Source organism: Eucyclogobius newberryi, unplaced genomic scaffold (assembly GCF_026437365.1).
Source record: "Eucyclogobius newberryi isolate DKJ021-1_F unplaced genomic scaffold, fEucNew1.0.hap1 SCAF_12, whole genome shotgun sequence".
In the NCBI taxonomy this organism is placed as follows: domain Eukaryota; kingdom Metazoa; phylum Chordata; class Actinopteri; order Gobiiformes; family Gobiidae; genus Eucyclogobius; species Eucyclogobius newberryi.
The window spans coordinates 21,866,523-21,888,219 of NW_027315746.1; the positions used below are offsets into that span (position 1 = coordinate 21,866,523).

General features: G+C 41.5%; 3 protein-coding genes across 4 annotated transcripts; 2 read left to right on the forward strand and 1 right to left on the reverse strand.

The window, feature by feature from the left end:
* Window positions 1-311: 311 nt before the first annotated feature.
* LOC140356479 (uncharacterized) lies at window positions 312-9,715 on the forward strand. Its single transcript, XM_072441442.1, has 9 exons — window positions 312-1,369; window positions 2,166-2,244; window positions 2,781-2,933; window positions 4,378-5,453; window positions 5,896-6,046; window positions 6,827-7,046; window positions 8,093-8,205; window positions 8,280-8,470; window positions 9,505-9,715. Exons 1-9 carry the CDS (start codon window positions 325-327, stop codon window positions 9,696-9,698), a joined length of 3,222 nt encoding a protein of 1,073 aa, XP_072297543.1. The 5' UTR covers window positions 312-324; the 3' UTR covers window positions 9,699-9,715.
* A 1,371-nt stretch (window positions 9,716-11,086) lies between these two features.
* Window positions 11,087-15,515, forward strand: tal1 (T-cell acute lymphocytic leukemia 1). 2 transcript variants are annotated; one of them, XM_072441443.1, is made up of 4 exons: window positions 11,087-11,306; window positions 12,205-12,771; window positions 13,018-13,136; window positions 13,946-15,515. In XM_072441443.1, exons 2-4 carry the CDS (start codon window positions 12,242-12,244, stop codon window positions 14,467-14,469), a joined length of 1,173 nt encoding a protein of 390 aa, XP_072297544.1. In that variant the 5' UTR covers window positions 11,087-11,306; window positions 12,205-12,241; the 3' UTR covers window positions 14,470-15,515. The 2 variants fall into 2 exon arrangements, with proteins under 2 accessions (XP_072297544.1, XP_072297546.1); XM_072441445.1 differs by having other exon boundaries at window positions 11,153-11,306; window positions 13,018-13,106.
* Window positions 15,516-18,204: 2,689 nt separating this feature from the next.
* Window positions 18,205-21,018, reverse strand: otol1a (otolin 1a). Its single transcript, XM_072441446.1, has 5 exons — window positions 20,948-21,018; window positions 20,373-20,828; window positions 20,215-20,304; window positions 19,993-20,064; window positions 18,205-19,169 (listed from the first exon to the last, which is right to left on the reverse strand). The coding sequence occupies exons 1-5, from the start codon at window positions 20,961-20,963 to the stop codon at window positions 18,292-18,294; spliced, it is 1,512 nt and encodes a 503-aa protein (XP_072297547.1). The 5' UTR covers window positions 20,964-21,018; the 3' UTR covers window positions 18,205-18,291.
* Window positions 21,019-21,697: the final 679 nt, after the last annotated feature.

Genomic DNA, 21,697 nt, shown 5'->3' on the forward strand with positions numbered 1-21,697 from the left:
TGATGTGTGCATTCATTTACTCATGCTACTAAAAGGCAATCATTAAATCTACCTAAAAAAAAAGTTAGTCTAAACAGTTGAAAAAAAGCATTGTCAATTCAGGGTCGGTTTTCTGACAGATCAAAAGCAATAATGTTTATTTGAGGAAGGGTTCAGTTGCAGGCAGCAGTTGCTTATTCTCATCTGAAAGGATTATCCTTGGCGCTGCACAGTAATCAGTAGATAAGGCAACGTGACTGAACCCACATTACATATCTACAAGCCAAGCAGATGAGCTGTACGATCTAGTTTAGTTTTGTTCTTTCTTTTTTGTTTTGGCAGCCAATGGAGGGAGAAGCTGGTGTGGAAAAGGATTTTTTGAAAGAAAAAAACAGCTCATCTCTACATGCAGGGCTGCCGATTAACTGGAATCTTATAACCGGCCCGGTCCCTGAGCCCATCTTCACCTCCTCTCCTTCCATCCTGCCTCAGGAATCAGCTGTGCATTTGCTGCAAACCAAACTGAAGACCTTTGGCCAGCGCAGGCAAAGAGGAAGGGAGAAGGACACTCAGGAGGGAGGTTTGTGTGGCATTGCACCAGAAATCTATCTAAGACCAAAGGAGAGAGGAAAGAATCTGGCACCCATAACTCCGCCCTGGCGTTCTGGAACTGCCAGGAATTTAAGTACAAGTGATGAGGATCAGGATGTGGAGGTTCAGGTTAAGTTGGAGATCCATAGCCCACCTGCAGAAACCCAGATGCTGTCCCAAGGAGCACAAGAGGCTTCACCAGAAATAGTACAGAATTTCATACAAAGTAAAAGTTTGGAAAGTGTTTTGCCTAACAACACAAATGATGAAAAGTCTGAAAAAGAATCCCTACCAACATACGCACCGTCAACATCCTCAAGTAGTAATGTGTCTTCTACCTTTTCTGCATCCACAAGACACTGGGCACCACCTAAAGGTTTTTGGAGAATAGCACGCCCAGAAACATTGCCTCTAAATGTCAGTCCTTCAACTTTACCTATAACAGATTACACCAAGACTGATGAAAAAGGCAAGGAACCTTCCGACACAGAAAGCAAATGTGGGAATGTGGGAGTTGCAGTAGATGATGCGTATGCCCCTGCTGGGTTTAAGCACTCAGATAGTATGGAGTACTACATGGAGAGGTGTGATCAGAAGGAGCTAGAGGCCAAAGGACTGTGTACCTCCGAGAGCAGTGAGAACACAACCTCACAAAGTTCTTTCTCTCCATCTGATCATACACTTACAGACAAACAAAAAGCGTATTCAAAGTTAAGAGAAAGACAACAGAGTCGTGGAGTAGCAAAGGAGCAGAGCGGCGAAAGTGCACACCAACCCGAAGAACAAGAGGATACGAAAGGTACAACTTAAGGTTTGGTTGCATTTGGTTTTCACACATGTTGAACTATGAAGTGTTTTACGTTTTAATGTTTGAGTTGTGGTCACAAGCCCTTATGATCTCAGGTAAATAATGAAATGTAAAATCAACATGCATGCCTAAGCTAATGATTGTTGACCCTGGAATAAAATGCCTGTTAAGGACAGAAGCTTAAGTGATTTATGTGAGTCGTGTTATGCGTTATATGTGTAAAAGGTGCCTTGTAAAACAGGTTGCAGCTGTTGCAGAGTGAGCTAAGCTTGTCTCCCCATGTTGTATACAGGAGTGCAATGTGTAACCTGGCGGGTTCCCATGCTGAACAGATGTCAGCTGTGCAGATGTGCAGAAGGGTGTTGCTATTATTAGCAGCCTGAGCTCTAGGGGAAGAGCCCCAGCTAATGTGTTTCAGTGCACTTAACAGACTTCTTCATGTTGGTAGGTGACAGTTGAGGTCCTTGCCATAAAGAGTTGCTATAGTTTACTTTTACTCTACACGGCTTATTCATATTCTCATATTATTAAAATCATTAAATAGCATCTCCCAAATAATTAAATCTATTCAAAATGTTTAGAACAGCACTATTTCCAGATTGCCTATAATCTCAAATAATATCTGTCATGTATTATTCATATTGTCATATTTGAAAAGCACTGTATAAAAGCAAAAGAAAAATAGCAGCCACTTTTAACATAAATCTTATGTTTATTCTTAATCTGTTTAGTAATAAATAAATTCAAGTTTTTCACTTTAGCGTGTGCCTCTTCTCTCTGCTTACAGTATGTCTCTCAGATGTCTCAGAACATTTAGACTGCACAGACTCAGCCATTCTCCCTCAGGAACTTGAACCTTATTTGAGGTAAGCGATGGTGGTGACATGCAACTCCGGTGCACTATTTATACCCTTGTCTCATAAATTTTACTTTGCGGTGTGGGGATTGAGGAATGAGAAGGAAATGTATTGAGAGTGCAAACATTGCAACGAAGCACGGGAATTGAAGAGGCAGTACACTAACAATGTTGCATTATTTTGCATAATTAACAAAGTGTTACATAAGGTGCTTTGAAAGAAGAAATATAGCTTAATTACATATATTTTGCTTTTGATATGCCCCTAGAGGATAAATTATACGCAGCCCATTATGAGGATTACCCACATGGCTGGTGTATCATGCTATCTTTATCACTGGCTACAGGATAAAGACTCGCTGAAGCACAATGCTGAGCAGCTTAACTCTGGTGCATAAGGATAGACCAATAGCTGTTGTAGCCACCACTTCTCCCCGTCTGTCCCTAATATAGTTAGACCGCTGTGGAACTACAGAGTTTAACCAAAAAAGTGTACTAAACTGGCACACAGTGTATAAGCTTTTCTTCTTTTTTGTCCTAATTTAGGTCACTTCTTGTAATAACCGATGAACTTCCTCTGAGTCCAAGACATGAACAAGCTAAACGTCTTCTGGAGAAAGCGAGGCTGAAGGCCCGGTCCAGTCACATCAAAGGCGATCGAGTCATCAAACGAGTCCAATCTGATCAGAGAGATGTCATGTAAGCTTGAATACTCACCAGCCATAAGATTAAGACCCCAACAGTTTAAGGAGATCAGTTTAGCAGCGTCTTTGTGGCTGGAACATATTAGGCATGAGAAACCACAGTGAGATCACGGGCACGATGGGTAGCAAGGACTTACCTGTGTGGACAAATTCAACCTAAACTAAACTACTTTATCTTAAATAATAGTAACAACAATACTGTCTGTAGTATTGGAGAGCACAATTTACATATTTTGACCTCTATTATTTGTGAACAACGTGCTAAATATTACTCGGGTACTACAAAATATTGAAAGAATAGTTATCATAATGGAAAAAGTGAGTGCATCTACAGGTGCTCTACAAAGATGAGGCCAGATATATGGATGAACTGACTTGCTATTTTGTTACCAAACCATGTGCCAGCAGTTATGAAATGAATCCGAGACCTACCGTTTGTTCCCTTTCGGGGTCGCGGGTGACTGGAGCCTATCCCAGTGACTTCGGGCCTTAGGCGGGGTACACCCTGGACAGTGGCCAACTTGTCGCAGGCCAACACAGAGACATAGACATAACAGACAGTTCACGCTCACATTCATTCACTAGGGCCAATTTAGAGTCACCAATTTTTACCTAACACGGACAGGGGGACGGGGGGGAGGAAGCCGGAGAACCCGGAGAGAACCCACGGTAACACGGGGAGAACATGCAGACTCCACCCAGAGAGATCATGTGATGTTGGTCAATAATAAAATCACCACCAGGTGGTCTGATGGCACATGAAGACCTAGTTGATATAATCAGGTGACAATTTGAATAAATATTGTTTACAAAAATGAATTATTATCAGCAAAGGCACTTATACCACACTGATACTGACATATAGTAAGAATAATTAGAGAACAGTTTGTAAATTGTTAATACAAATGAAGAGAAGTTTATTTCCTTGTTGAGGCCTGGAGTCGTGGCATTTAATGCATCGATCCAGAATGTTTCCCTCTGTAGGAGTCTTTTAAATCTATGTCCACCTTTTGGATCTTTTTGTATGACTTCCATAACCAGGACTTTAAGACCCATTTTAAGAGTGTGGCCCATATTTATGTCATAGTCGTCCAAATTATGTTATAGTCGTCCAAATAGTTCGTAAAGGAGGGGAAATAGTGTAATTTATTGCCTGACCAGCTCGTCCCAACACGTTTTGACAGACTACTTTACAAAACCTTCAGCATTTGAACAGAATGTATGAGGGACTGGCTGGTCAGGTAATCTAATCTATGGTCCAGATTTGAAATTGCAGATATCGCTAAACATTTCCAATAATTAGTGCTGCTATTTCTAGTAAATGCCAGTAATAGCACCACTCAGTTTTACATCACATTTAGAAATTAAAGCATAAACTTTTGGCCTCTAACAATTCAACTCTTTACACATTTTTCTTATCTTGCTTTTCAAATTTGCAGTAAGAAACAACAATTTGATTCTGGCAGTCCTACACGAGTGCAGAAAGTGGTCCAGGCCAAAGACATCCCTCCAAGTGTTCCTGTTCCGGTCGTTATCACCGAGCACAGAGACACATCCCCATCGGAGCAAGCTGGTCAAAGCAGGCGCTATGGATGTTCCCCAACTCGAGTGCGCTTCGAGGATGAATCCGAGAGAGAAGCACAGACTCGATATTTGGACCGAGTGAGACAACGCGGTAGATCCAAAAGTAGAGACAACCCAAATGCTAGAAGTGTGTCCATGCCACCTACTCTTGTCAATGTCGAAACGCAAACTGTAGTGAGGGAAATTATTGTGGTGGTGAAAAAGTGTGAAGCATGTGGGTCTGTCGTCAGGGAAACGCAGGTGGTTACTTCTCCAACTGAACCACAAAATACTGACCTTCAGCAATCAACTTCCTCTGAAGATCCAAGAGGTAAACAGACCTCAAAACCAGCTAGCACACGGCCTAAAGCTCCCCTCACAGTTACTTTTGCTGGAGCCTTCGTTCTGGGAGAAGATAAGGAAGTCAGCTCGGGATGGAAGTCTTCAGGATTCGGAAAACTCAGGAGGAGGAGCAGGAAAGGGGAAAGCAGAATTGAGTCTGGACATGGTCCTTACGGTCCATCCTGGGCTCAAAGACGTAACTCAAATCCAAGAAATAGGGTCAACCTGCCAAGGGGGGTGACCTTTGCCCCCGGAAGCCCCATTGCACTAGAACCATGTTTGCTGGAAGCATCTGGTGGGACAAAGGAATCAACAGGTCCTCCACTTCCAATCAAATCAGCACTTAAATCAAGCTCAAGGAATCGTGCAAATCCAAACCAGGGCACGGTACAGTTTCAGGTTTGCTCCACTGCAGGTGCGGAGGGGGATTTGGAGCACGACCATTCAGAAGTGAGAAGAGAGTCGAGCCCAGTGGCATTAAACCAATCAGCAGCCAGCACCAGTAGCCCTGTTGCCTGCCTTCGACCATCTACTCTGAGGTGCTCTCCAGCATGGATGACCTCTGACCTGCCAGCTGCTGACTTCTGGGAGTCTGCTACAGATGGGCCGAGTGAGTCACCATAACACAGATTAAAGGCTTATATAAATATTTGTTTTTGTATGTTGCAGTACTTTGGATAATTGAGTAAAAATAATGTGGACATTAGACCAGGGCCTTATGTTTCCCAAATTTTATCCAGCATGACTCATTGCTTGCTCTTGCTCAGTACAGGAAAAGGATAGCTTAAGATAAAATATGTTTTGAAATGACCCAAAATATATTTTATCTTAAGTTATCCATATTTCAGCATGATAGTATTTTAGATTCGCAAGTAAGTGGTGCACAATGAATACCTGAATTAGTATATAGAGATCATTTATTTGAACTCACTTTGCTATATACTACAAATTATGAAAATATGAAAAAAAAAGTGGAAAAACTCACACAACTTTCCCAAAGTGAGTGCACAATCAACACAGCATTAGTTTAACATAGTGTTCATTTTTACCAGCAGGTCTGAGTATGGAAGGTGGTGGTGCAGAGGGTCGCCCCAACCTGCGCAGCATGGCTCTGTCCCGCTCAGATGACCTGAGGGCAGAGCTGTTGAGAGCAGAACACCTGAAAGCAGAGGCCATATGGGAGGAGAACCCGGACGGCTCTAGGTAAGGCATCTTCACAAAACAACTGTTGTAGCTTATAAAATAAATCCCTCTTTACGGCTGATTTGGGAATCTATGAAACGCTGATATGACTGACCAAAGTGCTACGCTATGGCGTGACAATTCTGCCCCCCTCTGGACAGATGGTGATACATGCACACACGTCATATTAACAAAAAATCATCACGTTCAAATTAACATGGACAAAAACAAAACAATTTGTATGGTATGATAATAATACATTAGGCTACTCTCCTCGAGGTCCAGGACTCCCCTGAAAAAGAGATGCTACATCACAATGGGACGTGCCTGGTTAAATAGAGGTCAATAAATAAATGAATAGAGTGCAATGAAGAATTTTGTCTAGAAAAAACTTCTCCCTGAGGGCCATCCGGGTAAATGGCAGAGGACCGGACCACAATCGTTGGTGTAACATATTCTCCTTATTTAATCCATTATTTCATTCATGACATGTAATCTTTATTAAGGACACAAGTACAGACACATTCTGTAGGGCAGGCAATAAAAGAGTGGAAAGAGTAACAATTAGTTAGAAAGCGTTATTTGTGGGTTCCCAGGTTTACTTTAACCATAGTATATCTGGTGTCAGTAATGGCTCACAGGAATAAAGGGCTGCCATTTGCCAGGAGGAGACAGAGAGAGTAGAGTCAGACCATGTCCAGTCCATGACGTGGTGTCACCTTGGACTGACTTGATAATATGAATGAAATGCTATATTTAGAAGTTACAATCTGACTGTAGTGCAAGTGTTTTCTCACACAGAAAGCTGGATGGGCGTCCAAAGCTGTTCCTACGTCGTTTCTTCTCGTCCATTGGGTTGAATAGCGTGGGCAGGCTGGTAAAGGGGTCTCGTTCCAGCAGTATGGAGCAGCTAAGCCTTCCTCCTGCCCCCAGGGCCAACTCACCCTCCCCCAGCCCCACGCGGAGACCCCAACCCACCATTCGCATCCAGAGGACCCCCTCCCTGCAAACCCTGCACACAGTGAGTAACGCTTCAAACGTGATTCATCCCCAGCCTCTACCTTTATGTGTAAGGCTCACAACATTTGGCTCAAATTATGACACATCTCCCAGTTTTGCTTTGAGAAGCCTTTCACAAGTTGTTTGCCACAGTGGATCATGCAATGCTTTGAAGTAACAGCATCACTGGCTGTCACTGAGCTCAAATAATTCATTATAGGCCTGTGCAACTTAATCATTTACATGCTTCTTTTGTAATCATTCCAAAATTAGGATTTATTTTCTCAAATGTTCTATTGTGTTAGTTGCATTATTACCAAATTTGAATCTCAAGATGCCATAGTGCACATTGTCAATTTTCAATTCCATTTAATTCAACCTCTAGACCTTCCTACAAAACCCTTTAGGAAAAAGTAGAAACCTCGGGGAGAACCACAGAGAAGGAGAGATCCTACTTCCATGGATGGACGGGCCTCAGATGGTCCATTCCATTTGCAGAGGAGCCAGAACCACTCAGGAGGAGAAAGGGTGGTTCATCTAGGAAGACATTCATCTGCCTTCATCCAGGCAGATGAAGATGACTTTAAACAAGTTACATTCATCAACATTTTGAAGCCCTATTTTAAAGCCCAAAATATGTAACTTTTTAGCCCAAAATTGACTAAAATGAAAGCATGTTTTTTCATTTTGGTTGCTTTTATTTAAAATATATAAAATGTTTAGAAAATCTTCTGTAAGTGGGCTTACATCTCCACACACCCGACTTATACTTGGCCTGGAGGAGCCTCCATCTGCTTGTTTTCATGGAAATGTATGGCATAAAATGTAAATATCTCCTTGGAGAATGTTCCGAAGTATAGTTTTAGCTTTCATTTTCCATGGAATCATGCAGGTAGCACGCCACCTCCAGAGAGCTACAATACATACTGTTGTTTTAAGTCAGAAATTGAATAAAGGTGTCTTGAAGTGTTTTTAATTTACAAAACTGAGCGATATCATAGCAATATAGAATGCATTCATCATTGGCCTTTAAAACGCTACAGTAACAGTCCCCACTTGCACCACTAGGTGTTCCCATTGGCCCAGTTGCGCAAAGCCTCATCTGTACAGAGTTTGGAGAGAAGAACAGAGCGCTCTACCCTTCTGGGAGAGGTGCAGATACCACATGGCCTGGCTCCAAGGTGATGAACCAAAAATTCAGATTAAGTCCAAATACACAGGAAAAGGTCTTTTAAATCCTTGTTTTATGTTGCAGTCCTGAAAGCCCTCAGCTGTCACTTCAGCGGGCCCAGAGTGTGGAGAACGTCCATGTGTCCAGGATGGGGCGCCCCGTGGGCAGGGTTACACAGGCCTTCCCTGATGGGACTCTCCTACTGGAACTCACCAGACCCCCCAATGGTCCTTTTGGATTTGTTATATCGAGAGGCAAAGGGCGGCCAGATACAGGTTATTCAATTAAATGTAATTGTAAAATATATTATTTTATGTTATTTTTTGTTATATTTGATAGAAGTCTTATTATCTACTTATTACATTATTTGTTGTGCTTAAATACTGCAACAGTGCCACACAAGAATACAGCCCACTAAATTAGCAACATGAAACATGACATTTTAAATGTCAGCTGAGACCCCTAGAAAATGGCTGAAAATTTTGAAATTTTAAGTTTAATTTATTTGTCTTTAGAACATAAAAAAATAAAATGATAATGTTAGCTATTATTTAAAAAAAAACACATCTATTATTACATTCTCTCAGTCAGAATCAGACGTTTTACTTTGCTAATTTAACAACACGCTAATTAACATAGCCCAATAACAGTGTTTCTCAAACCGCTGTACAAAGTGGAACCCAAACTCCTTTTATTGGTATATGCAGATCCTTTTTCAGTCATAATTTTTGCCTAATTCTGGCTGAATTATGCACATTCGTTGCATTCGCTCTTGTTTACAACTGTATTAATTGTAGTTTGGCTATATTTGGCTTGTATAGTTTTATAGACCTAGTTTTAATCTGGTGGTACTCGGAAGGCCATGTATAGTATTACTATGTATTTGAAGTTTGAAAATTACTATCTGGCCTATTAGGTTGCAATACTGTCAAAAGAACATCACCAAGCAAAATGTCAAATTCTAGTTACAATAATTCTAAGACTTGAATTTCAGTTTACATTAAAAAAAAAACAAAAAAAAAACTATGACACACAAACCCAATAATTATTCACAATAATTATAATGAGTGCCGTATAGGTTCATGTTTTGTAATTGCAATATTTAAGCCAATAATTTCATTGGTGGCAGTCATTATAAATAGTGTAACCTTATTATGCCATTAACAAAAAAAAATTAAAACTTGTTTAGTACAATTTATTTTCATAACCATTTTGCTAGTCATTCCCTTATGTGCTCTGTAAATTAAAATTTAGCTCCAACCATTCTTGGTACTCTTCCTCACACACTCTTTTTGTCTTATTGTGTCAGGTGTGTATGTGGAGAAGGTGGGTGATGGCAGTGGAGAGGGCTTGTACGTGGGGCTGCTGGGGGTCGGTGATGAGATCCTGCAGGTGAACGGGGAGGCATTGGCCGGTCTCACTCTGGACCAGGTCACCAGACTCATGACCCGGGACAGCACGGCGTCTCTGCGGATCATGCCGGCCCGACGCAGCCAGCGATAAAGGGGACAGAGGCACACTCAAGTGGATTTGAGCACAGATGGAGTTATGCCAATGACATTTACATTTCAAAATGCACTCCAAATACCAAAACTAATCAAAACTATTATTTGTTTACTGATTGTGTAATATCCTATTTGAGATTTGATTATACACTATTAAATGCTTTCACAAAGGATTAAAGCCATTACATTATGTATGAATATATTTACTATTTATAAATAATTATTTTAAAACTGGCAGAATCTGCTTTAGGCCAAATGCATCCAAAACATATCCATTGTCCTTTTCATATTTCGTTTGCTTTGAATAAAACGCCTTATTTTGGAACATACATGGCACGTTAAGATTCATGTGTAAATTTAATATGTTTGATTCTCGTCTGATTTAAATAAAAGAAAAATAAAGGAAAACGTTGAAGTAAAATAATACAGGTTATAATACAATAATACCAACATATTGATTAAAAAAACACTGATAGTCATATATTTCTTCATAGTTTAACAACAAGTTTTTTTGTCCAACAAAAGTTGTCTTTTTCTCCTGACGAGTCCCAGGTGGATCAAAGCTCTGGCTGAATAAACATGTTTACTGCTGACCACAGGAAGCGGGATGAAGGTCGTGACTGTTGGTGCATGTTGTCCGCAGCAAAGCAGCTGAAAACATTTCAAATATTCTACATGGTTTACTAAAAGTGTCAAATGACCCATTTACTGTGAACACGTGGACGAACGTTTTGTCGTTAATGGGCCGTACCTGCTCAGCCCTGCGCGTGCACTGATAGCGCGTGTTCGTTGAAGCCTCTCTATTATCTGATCCAACAGAAGCCGATACGCTTTTATCTCACGCGCCCATGACTCCCTGCGTACCTGGGGACCCCCATAACACAAAACTATCCACGCGAACAGACCACTGCTGATCGTTTTATCGTCAATTTTGTTTAATAAATAATCGCCGGCCTTTCAATTAACGCGCGCTTATCATAATTAGAAGCGCATCTTTTTGTGATCTATTGTTAACACGTCAGCTTTAAGGCATGGATGGATTATTGGTTAGACTTCTAGACTATTCCTTTAAATATGCCAATGCAAGACCACCTTTATTATCTTATTCCAGGATTAAAGGGAATCTTTTTTTTTTTAAGGAATAAAGAGGTCAAACGCTTAACCCTCACTTTTGTTTCTTTCATCAAAATTAAAACACCTATAGCAGCTCATAGGCTACAGTATCCTAGTTGTTACAGGCCGTTGCTCCGTGGCTGTTTTTCCTTTTTTATGCTTTGCCCTCCACAAGCCTATATAGCCAACGACAGCCAAATAATAATGAATCATTTCATAAATAATGGGTTTAGGAGCTTATCGGGAATGAAGAGGCCGCTGCCGTGCGCTTATCTCACTCGGCCACATTGCGGCCTGTGTTCCGCTGCTCCCCACATTGAGGGAGCGCGCGCGTGCGCGAGTATGAAGAGAGGAATAACTCACTGTTACGCACACACATACACATACATTCACGGAGAGAGAAGTCGCGGAAAAAAGAAAAAGCGCAGACATGGATGACCCACTCACAAAATGGCTCCACTTCCACACTGACATCAACAACACGGCGCTAGCGGTGAGTTCTCCAAATACGCACCTTTTTAATAATCGTTAGGGCTTTTTACCAGTGCTTGGCGATCGGGACGTTTTGTGCGTAGGGGTAATATTTGAATTCATGATAATTTGTGTGCGATTGGATGCTGTGGTTGGAAATAAAGGGTGCGAGGCCTGTTAGAGAATGCAGACATTACGCTTGATTAGGCTTATTTTACGCATTCAATTAGGCTACAATGTGTTTGAACGAGATACCACGCGGTTACCACTAACATTTCATGGATAAAATAAGTGGCATTTGTGTGTCCTTTTTATCATGGCCTTCACTTCGATCAAAAAATGTTTTTCTTCTATGCTAGGAATTGGCTATTCCCTAATTTGTCCGTGTCTCGCTGACTATTTGTGTGGTTGCCCAAGGCTAAATGAATCCCCTGCACTAATCGTTTTGAATACTCCCGGGGTATTATTTCTGTGCGTTTTAATTAATATATATTGGCTTGTTTCAAATAAATCTGACCAGAATAGTTTTATTTTGGTGTTCATGTGGGTTTTAACATGGCCTATTAGGGTTAGTGTGGAGCTGAAGATAAAGGTTTGTCATGAGGAAATACACGAGTCTTTCAATTGACCACGCAATTATAATGTGCATTTTGTTGCTTAGGTCTACGTTCAAGCAAACAGAATTATTAGCCAAATGTATTGCTCTTATAATAAATAATAGGAATTTAGCTAACTACCAATTCTTATCCTATCACAATGTTCAGTATCTAAACATAGGTCAATGCGATGGTTAAAGAATAGCACAATAAAGGAAAGGGTCCTTTAGTGTTTTTTTTACAATGTAATATTTGTCTGACAATAAACAATAAGACATTGAAGAAGCGTGCTAAAGATTGTAATAATGGTTTAATATGGTCCAGATTGTCGAGGAAGGGTGCGAGTGGTGACGCTGTGAAAATGATGGAAAAACGGCAGCCGGAGGTTTGTCCTGGGAGTCCCGACCCAGCCCAAGGTCCTGAAAAGGGGGAAGAACAGTTCTCCAGACAGAATGGATGTAAAGAGGAGCACGAGGAGGCGAGGGGGGAGCACGAGGGGTGCCAGGAGGAGGAGAGGAGTAAAGGAGGAGGAGGGGACATGAAGGTAGTGGAAGAGACGGATGACGTTCCTCTGCAGAAGTCGAGCAACGGGACCAGCATCAGCATCATCATTAACGGCGTTGCCAAGGAAACTGCCTCTCACAACGTCCTTGACCTGAAAAGGGAAGTGCCGGTGATCGAGCTCTCTAGGAGGGACGCTATAAAAGCGCTTGAACACAGGACTGACAATCATTTGGTGCCAATAACGGAACTTCGTAGACCTCCGCCGCTGCCGCTTCCGCCGCCACAACGAGACGACGCTCGAATGGTCCAGCTGAGCCCAAACGCGTTCCCTGTCCCGGCCCGGGCGATGCTCTACAACCTGGCACAGCCTCTCGCCGCCATCAACAGGTACAGCACAGAATAGGGCATGATAAATGGATGAATCACACATACATTTATAAAGTTTATAAACATGTAGCCTTCTGAAATGCCAAGAAATAGGCCCAAAAATAACTCGTAGTCTGTGGTACAACAGAATGGACCAATAATTAGTGCCAATTAGGACAATTATGCTATGCTTCTTGATCTGCCATCTCAGTTTCTGCTGACTTCTCTTACTCCTGTGTTTTATGTGATTTTTGCATGGGACTGCAGTCTTGGAGGAGACTCGGAGCAGTACAGCATGTACCCCAGCAACAGGGTAAAGCGCCGACCGGCGCCTTATGAGGTTGAACTCGACGAGGGTAGGCGCATTTTAGATCTTTATAAGTATGGTAAGACGCACTTCTGCTGTGTCCTCCTTCTGCCAATACAGTCCCCTCCTCATCTCCATTGTCATTCATCACTGACATGGATCTCTGCTCTGTGCTGCAGGAGAGGCTGCAGAGAGCATGATATGAGCAAAAAACACACTCCAAAAAATAAAACAATTAATTAAAAATATGTATTGATGGGATCATTTCTGTTCGAAGCAAACACATTTTGGGCCAGTTTATTTCATTTTCAGTGTTTTGTTTGTTTGTTTTTACCACTGCCCACTCGTTGCCATATAGGGGTGGACGATGGGGGTGCAGCTGCCTCCATGCCAAGGTTTTACTGCAGAGTGGGCTGAAGGATTAAGATAGACTGGGTGTGTTCCAAGGGCAACAAGAGCCTGAACATATAGGGAGGATGAGAGTACCTGCAGTAGGGTGTTTTGTCATCCTAAATTAATCCAAAAACAGTGTGCGTACACACACACACACACACACACACTCCGTTTGGCAAAGAGTTTGCAATTCGTCTACCATCCTATTACACAGTTAGATGTGATGTATTTCAAACACAAACTTTTTCACCCAGCAATTAACCACATAACAAAGTTCAGGACTGTATGGAGGAAAATCCTGAAGATGTCACATTTTGTGTTTTCTCTTGATTCAACTCAATGTGTCCATTATACTTCTTTTTTTTTTTTTTTACTGCGTGGCTATTCCATTCTTTATTTAAGTGCATCACCTAATGTCAGGAGATATTGTGTGGTAAACTTGTACAGTTAATCCCTCATTTGAACAACGTTTCCTTTTTTTTCTTCTCCTTTTAGCGGGTCAGCCTAAAATCGTCCGCCGTATATTCACAAACAGCCGAGAGCGCTGGCGACAGCAGAACGTCAACGGGGCATTTTCCGAGCTCCGAAAACTCATCCCCACTCACCCTCCGGACAAGAAACTGAGCAAGAATGAGATCTTGAGGCTGGCCATGAAATACATTAGTTTCTTATCCAACCTGCTGGAAGATCAGGATGGAGGCAGGAATCTCGGAACAGACACAGATGGAGAAACTGGAATTTTAGTCGGGGTGGGAGCTCTCGATAGGACCCCACAAGAAGGACCTCGGCAGAATACAGTGGTGAGTTTGGCTCGGGACGATATTCTAGAGACAATGTCCCCCAGCTCTAGTTGTGGAAGTTTGCCCGATGGAGATGGAGACGGCAGTCCAGAGAGCTTTGTGGAGGACCAGGATTCACCTCCAGTTCCAAGGACGATATCAGCTCAGCGCTCCATCCATCTGCCATCTAGGGATTTGAGACGCAATGGACGCACCTTAGATGGGGCCAACCGGCGATAATCCAATGTTTCAACCGGTCTCCCAAAAACAACCAAGTCAAGCAAGGATGATATAAGGTTGAAATTGCCCAGGACCTTTAAAAACTTTTGCCATCTGTGGATTTCAATCTAATTTTCAAATAGACAGTTTGCATGGCACTGCATTTCTGAGCGTGTTGGTTCTATTGTAGGACTTGTACATTCTGCATGTTTTTGACCAACTGATGATTATATTTTACGCCCAAAGATACACTATTTGAAAAATATATAGAAACAATTCAAAACCAAACTAAATAAACAATTTTGGCAAATAATTTGTGCAGATTTGACCTGACCATGATCTGACATGATGATGGTTACAATGTAGTCCGGTTACAAAATGCTATACATGTTTTTGAAGATTAAAGAGATTGCAATTTTTTGTCAGACCAAAAACTTGCCATAATCCCAGTTGCGTAATGTAAATAGCATTAAGTTTCCTTGACACAACGTACTAACAGTGACTGGTGTGGTAACAACGTTGTGTTTGTCAATTGATTTGATAGATCAGTGGCATGAACATGTAAGGTCTAATTTTTGTAACATATGTGGTACCATATTTGGTGATGATGAACCAATTGAAAGATATGAATTTGTTGTGCCGGTACCTGACATGCAGTGTGTCTTTGGGTCACACAAAATCATAAATGCCTCATGAGGTCCTTTTGATATGAATGTTTGCGTGTTTTTAAAGCTGTAACACGATCTAGTAGTTTAGTATGGTACACAGGAATATCCCTTCATTGCAGCATCTCTCACATGCACAGTGTTAATACCAGCAACACCAGCATCTCTCTGCTAAAGACAGTCATAATGCTTGCTGTTGTTCGGTTCTGCTTCTTTCTGAGCAGGACGTCGTAGCCTATATTGGTACCTTTGGTATTTATGGAATTTTATTACCTGCGGTAAAGGGACATTGTACGTTTGGTAAAGGCATATTTGTTGTATAGTTGTAACTATGAATATATCCAATGTCACAGTGAGGAATTTTATACGAAAAACCCTGAATAAAACAAAGTGAGAAAATTGTTTGTGTGCAATTTTGAAATTAATTCCAATCAGTAGAACTATAAACAGTTTTTTCAAAATACAGATTTACTTATTACTTTGGGGTTACTTAGGGTTACTTATACAGAAACATTTTCAAAACCACACAGAATATGAAAATGCTTTTGAAAAGCCAGCTGTATCAAAATGCACCAAAGTGTCACCATACATACAGTATATATATATGGTGCACCCTCTTTATTTAAGAATATCGGATTTATGAAAAAGCAAACAAAGACTGTAAATGAACGATGAAAAGATTGACATGCTGTATATTTACAAAATAATACAATGAAAAGATTGACATGCTGTATGTTTAAAATACAATACAATGAAAAGATTGAGAACATATAAGTCAGAGGTTTCCAAACTGTGGTCCGGTGACCAAATCTGCTGAACTAGCTTAAATAAAAATACATATATTTTTGATTGTAAGTTTGAGTTTTGTGATTCTGCCTTGATAACCTAAATTAAGTACATTGCATTGTGATACAGACCTAAAATAAATGCTCAAAGCCTTAGTAAAGGTACGGTGATCTGTCAGTTAAGTAAGTTATGCATCCATTATATTGACTCACTGTTTGGTCGCTTAGGTCCTCATACCTCTGATTAGGAAACATAGTTCATTGTAGAATGTTGTATCCATCTTCTTACTCTTCTTTAAGTGGCATAAACTACTGATACTGTGCATGGGTCTTAGGAAGATTACATAGTTATTACACTTTTGTTTAGGCCAATGAAATATACTGGGATATGACTACATTTGCCGGACTAAATATCGTACACCACCAGGTTTAGATGAGAGACATTTACATATTTAGTTCAAAGTGCAGTGTTATTATAAAATCTTCACCTATAAAGGCTGGAATCCGACTACTTCCTCCATACAAGTGACAACTTCCTGCAGAGTTTAAGCTGGCTTTCTGACCCACAGGATATCCTGCCATTGTGAAAGTAGTTTGGACAGCCTGCTCTGCACTCGTTTGCGCGGTGTTCTGTCACTATTGTAAAACAGCCAATTTATTTCCTTATGCAATTGAAAAGTTAGTCGAAATTAGGAATGTGTTTGTTGCTTTGCCACTTGAAAAAGCCAACTCCTCCCTAACTTTCACAGTCGCAGCCTATTTACTGTTACATTTCCAGCGCCAGCAGTTCTTGGACTTTTCTAAAAAACTATAATTGCTTCCAGGGAGCATCAGAGACATCCAGGTGTTCGGGGACCTGGCTCCACTGAAGGACCTCTCTGGGTTAATGCCTGCCAAACGTTTACCTGCGCCTCCTCCAAAAAAGACAGGCTCACAAAACGAAGAGGGATACAGGCGGGGTATATATGAGGTTTTGAAAAGGGAAGGAGCGCGTAAAGCCAGCGCTGTTTGTATGTGTAGATGCGCGAGTGTGCGTGTTTATCAGTGCCGTGCAGATGGGTGGCAGAGTGCCTCTTGCAGCCAAATGATTCAGTATGCTAATGAGTTGTTATCTGCGCCGCTGCAGGAACAATATACTGTCTTTCTCACAGTGGGAATCCAGCCTGCCGGGAACAGATTACACACTGCACACGCCGCCAAGGTAGTTATTTATATTTTTCCACACAGGCTGGAGAAGTTTCGTAAATGCGCGCACACACTCATATATACACAGATAGGGCTATAAACAAACAAGCCAAATAACATTTTAACATACTTACACACGCAGTCCCAGTGCAAGCAGAAGTGTAAATAATGTGGGCCCTTGCAGTGGCATATAGGCTACATTTTCCACCAGTGGATGGAGACGACGCTCTTCCAAGTTGGAGCTTTTCCTATGTGACAAAATGCGTTATTGAATAGGCGGCATTTAGAAAATGTAGCCTTCATTTAGGCAAACCAAAATTTAGCACTCGATTTTTATCCAATCATTATTTGTCCCACAAAATTCGATGATTTTGCTTTTTCAACAGAAAACAAGCCACTTTATTGTTGTAGCCTATTCTTTTTTTTTTCTTCTTTTTTTTAAGCGAAAATAGCCTATAATTACACACACACACACACACACACACACACACACACACACACACACACACATCCATTTAACATCATTTTCGTATATATATATTTTTATATGTATTTATTTATTTATTGCCTATTTTAGGACAGATAGTCTGCCCTACAACATGCACATGTGACATGTGGTGGTTTGATTGCAGCTCATATTTCACTAAATGCGATGTTCACTTGTTTTAGCGATCATAAACTCTATAAAATATAGCACAACAAAATATACACATACACTGGTATAATCTATCACTCCCCTTATTGTTGCACACAGTTTACACATGCTCACTGCTGCTGTTGAAATCGTCACGAACGTTTGAACGTGGACAGTTTGGTTATAGTCTATACAATCAAATCCACCATTTTACCCTCTGAGAGCTTTGGTAGCAATGGAAATGTCTAATGTATTAGCTATTTAATTGGACATATGCAAAGTTCTTATGTAAATGCAAGTCGAAAGTAAAGTGTGAGAGGACACGTTTAGATATTTGACGCCCTCTAGCGTTTAATTGCTATAGTTACAGTTCCCAACTAATTTTAGGTTAATAAATACAAATATGCAAGATAAAACTGATGCATGTTCATTTTATTTGCATTGCAAAGTATTGAAGAAACACATCTATTAGAAGATTATCTTTTGATGCAAGCGCGGCAGCAGCAAGCAACCTAATTTCGACTCTAATCTAGGTGACTGACTGGAAACTTTGGAACATTTGGTGGTGGAGCTGTCAGAGGTTTTCTAAAGGGATGAGCTTATCCTTTGAGTCTGGATAGAGCAAGAAGCCGGAGAATGTGCTGTCGTCTTCACTGCTGGAGTAGACTCCATTCCAGTCTCTCAGAGTCTCGAGCCACACCTGGTCCCCCTCACTCAGCTGCATTAGGACCAGATTAGAGGCCTGGTCAATGTCTTGACCGTAAAGAGAGTCCCGTGTTCTCAGCTTTCTTACACCATTGACCACCAGGGCAGCCCGTACAGGTCTGTTTCTGACTGTAATGTGGTATGTGAAAAGGTAGACCCCAGGGTGGGTCACATTGAACTTGCTGAGGGATGGGTCCCAGTGGCCCTCCCCATTGTAGAAGACCTTATCAAACTTCACAGGGAGTCCAGGGGGAGGGAAAGACCTACTAGGGAACAGGCCCACGCTAAAAGCAGAACGGACCGGTTCCACGCTTTCTCCAGGAGGGCCTTTAGGTCCCCGTGGCCCTCTCACACCTTTGACTCCTCTCTCCCCTCTTTGCCCAGGCATCCCTCGTCCTCCTGGAGGGCCTGGAGGTCCTCTAGCCCCTGCATCGCCTCTTTGTCCTGGAGACCCTGGATCTCCTCTGTCTCCCTTCAAACCCTCTGTCCCATTGAGCCCCATTTCACCTCTGGCTCCAGGGGGGCCTGGGAAACCCACATCCCCTTTAGGGCCCCTGTCAATCAGCAAACATTCTCCTTTGGGTCCCTGGTCACCTTTTAGACCGTTTGCTCCAGCCAATCCAGGAGGACCCATAGGTCCCCCTTGCCCCGCGATGCCGTTAGTCCCATTCAGACCAGGTTCACCTCTTTCTCCTGGGTCTCCTTTCAAACCAATGGCACCTTGATCTCCTTTGGGGCCAGGATCACCTGATTTAGAGTAAACAGATGTAGCATAGGTTTTTTTAAATTTGTATATATAATGTTTTACTAGTAGAACAGTACATTATGATGGTTAATTGAACGAATGGGCCACACCTATCAGTTTGAGTTGTACAAAAGTATCTTTATGACCATAAGACGAGAGGGTTACATATTTTGCTGTGCTGACCCCAAAAATAGTAGCGATTTTAAGGGAGCACTTAAAGCACAAAAATGTAAGAACTGATCATTTTGAGCATTTGAACAAAATTTATGAATTTGACTTATTGTCGCACTATATACAGTAACTTTTCTGGTGAAGGTTTTGCAACCTGCTTGGCACATGTAAATGTTGCTTTACGTTGCTTGCTTCACAGTATGGTATTAAACCTATCTATCTTGTCCATGTGCATGTGTTTTATTGGAAAAAAAAAAGGGAGAAAGTGCACCTCTCCACAGATCTGACCTGTAACTTGGTCTGGTGGCGACACCTGCTTGTCTCCATATATACAATACTGTGGATCATTCAAGGCAAAACATTTATATCTCTGACTTTATGGAGACAAGCAAGTGGCATCGCTTCCTCTCAAAAGGTTAAGTGTTAAAATAGGCATTTCAATTTGTTGTCCACAACTATAAAACAGCTTTCGATAGCTTGAAAATAACTAGTTTTGTAATATTATTATTGTTATTATGAATTTGTCAAATGTTGTCATAAAGCAGACAAGAGTGTTCTTATATCCAGTAATACATAGTATAAATGTATAAATGTCATTGTTTCTCTAGGAATATGATAAACTGAAATATGATAATAGTGTATTTACTGTTATACCTTTTTCTCCTTGTTTTCCTGGAATCCCTGGGTGCCCAGGTGAGCCCATAGGTCCCGGGTTCCCCTTTTCACCTGTAGTAGTTGTAATAAATAAAGCGTAGAAAATGATATCCAAAAAATACTTAAATAAAACAGTGCTTTGCAAAAAAGGAGACAGGGATAAAGTGAGGGAAAGGGACAAACATGAGTCAAAGGCTCGTCTGCTGCTAAGCGCAGATGTACCTATGTCGCCATTGAGTCCGTTGGCTCCAGGAAGTCCTGTAGGGCCAGGCAGTCCTCTAAGCCCTGCCTCCCCCTTCTCTCCTGGTAATCCTACAAGGCAAACACAAATCAGATCTTGTACAGACTCACTGAGCAAAACTACCTTTATAAATATGTACCAAATGGGCCTGGTTCCCCTGGGGGCCCTGATAGCCCTGGATCTCCTTTGGGCCCCACAGGACCTTTCTCAGGTGGACAGCACTCACAGAAGTTGAAGAAACATTCACTGTAGTCAAGGGTGTAGTTTCCTATGGCGTTCCCAGCAGGTGCAACAGCATCACTGGGGAAGCCTGTGGGGTAAAGTTCGCTGGGATATGTAGTGCTGTCAGTTGCAGACAGAGTGTATGAGTCCGTCATCATATCAGTGGTCTCATCAGTGTGACTGGACGGGGTGGTAGTTGTGGTCCTCCTGAACCCTCCACTGCCCCCTGCTCTGGGGGGCTTCCTAGTGCCGTCTGCTTTAAGCCCTCGTGTGGTTTTAGCCTCAGAGATCTGCACAGCCATCAGCACAACCGGAACACACAGGAGGAGGAGGACGCGAACGTGTGTCATTCTGAGATGAAAGTCAAAACGAACTACAAAAACATAGTAAACCATTATCATGCAAAGCAGAAGATGCAGTAAATTCAACAAACCCTTAAAACCCTCAAATAAGAGTACACAAATTTAACTGATGTGATAATGCAGCACATACCTGCAGATGTGTTCATGCTTCATCCATTGCCTCTTGTTCATGATCGATGCAACCTACTCTCTTATATTGCAAGTGAACAAAGGAGCCAGCACTGTAGGTTATAGGGGTATAGGTGGGTTGGCAAGTGATTACATGACTCCCGAGGGATATACCACAAAGCTGGTCGTGTATCGCCACAAGACTTTGTGATATGGGATATGATTCCTGTGTCAGAGAGGGTTTATATTCAGTGCATGGTGTTGCTTTCATGCACCTCTGTTTATACACAAAATAAATATAAGGTTACCTAAAAGAAAGAAGCCTTCACAACACAGCGAGACACAACAGGTTCTTAGACTTTGAATGATATGCAAGTTCATCACCTTCGAATGGCCAACACGTTTGGCAGAGCTTCAAAGCAGAAAATTGATCACCACAAACCCGACGGAGCAGATCAATGTCCGTGAACCTGTAAGGTGTACCCATTCACCACATTGGTCTACATTGGTCCTAAAAACCAGGAAAAGCAATCAGATATTCTTGATCTTGATAAATGCGCATTTTTTGTATTTGTTATACCATGCAATCGTATGTCTAAATGAAATGTGCCCTGCAGATCAACTTTGAATCAAGTGGTTAATTATTAGGTATTAATTCTGCATTCACTTCAATTCGAAAAGTGATCTCTGCCGTGAAATGGAAATGTGAATGGTTAATTGAAAACGTTTTTTTTTTTTTAATGAACAAGCCATTAGAAAAAAAGCCTACTTG

What these genes read in the sequence shown, in the direction of transcription:
- LOC140356479 (XM_072441442.1), top strand. Translation starts at nt 325, where the DNA reads ATGGAGGGAGAAGCTGGTGTGGAAAAGGATTTTTTGAAAGAAAAAAAC. An exon ending in AGAACAAGAGGATACGAAAG is followed by an intron (nt 1,370 to 2,165) that starts GTACAACTTAAG and finishes CTCTGCTTACAG; the next exon opens with TATGTCTCTCAGATGTCTCA. An exon ending in CCACATGGCCTGGCTCCAAG is followed by an intron (nt 8,206 to 8,279) that starts GTGATGAACCAA and finishes TTTATGTTGCAG; the next exon opens with TCCTGAAAGCCCTCAGCTGT.
- otol1a (XM_072441446.1), bottom strand. An exon ending in AGGGGAACCAGGCCCATTTG is followed by an intron (nt 20,305 to 20,372) that starts GTACATATTTAT and finishes TTTGCCTTGTAG; the next exon opens with GATTACCAGGAGAGAAGGGG. An exon ending in CGGACTCAATGGCGACATAG is followed by an intron (nt 20,065 to 20,214) that starts GTACATCTGCGC and finishes CAACTACTACAG; the next exon opens with GTGAAAAGGGGAACCCGGGA.
- tal1 (XM_072441443.1), top strand. Translation starts at nt 12,242, where the DNA reads ATGATGGAAAAACGGCAGCCGGAGGTTTGTCCTGGGAGTCCCGACCCA. An exon ending in CCTCTCGCCGCCATCAACAG is followed by an intron (nt 12,772 to 13,017) that starts GTACAGCACAGA and finishes ATGGGACTGCAG; the next exon opens with TCTTGGAGGAGACTCGGAGC. An exon ending in TTTAGATCTTTATAAGTATG is followed by an intron (nt 13,137 to 13,945) that starts GTAAGACGCACT and finishes TTCTCCTTTTAG; the next exon opens with CGGGTCAGCCTAAAATCGTC.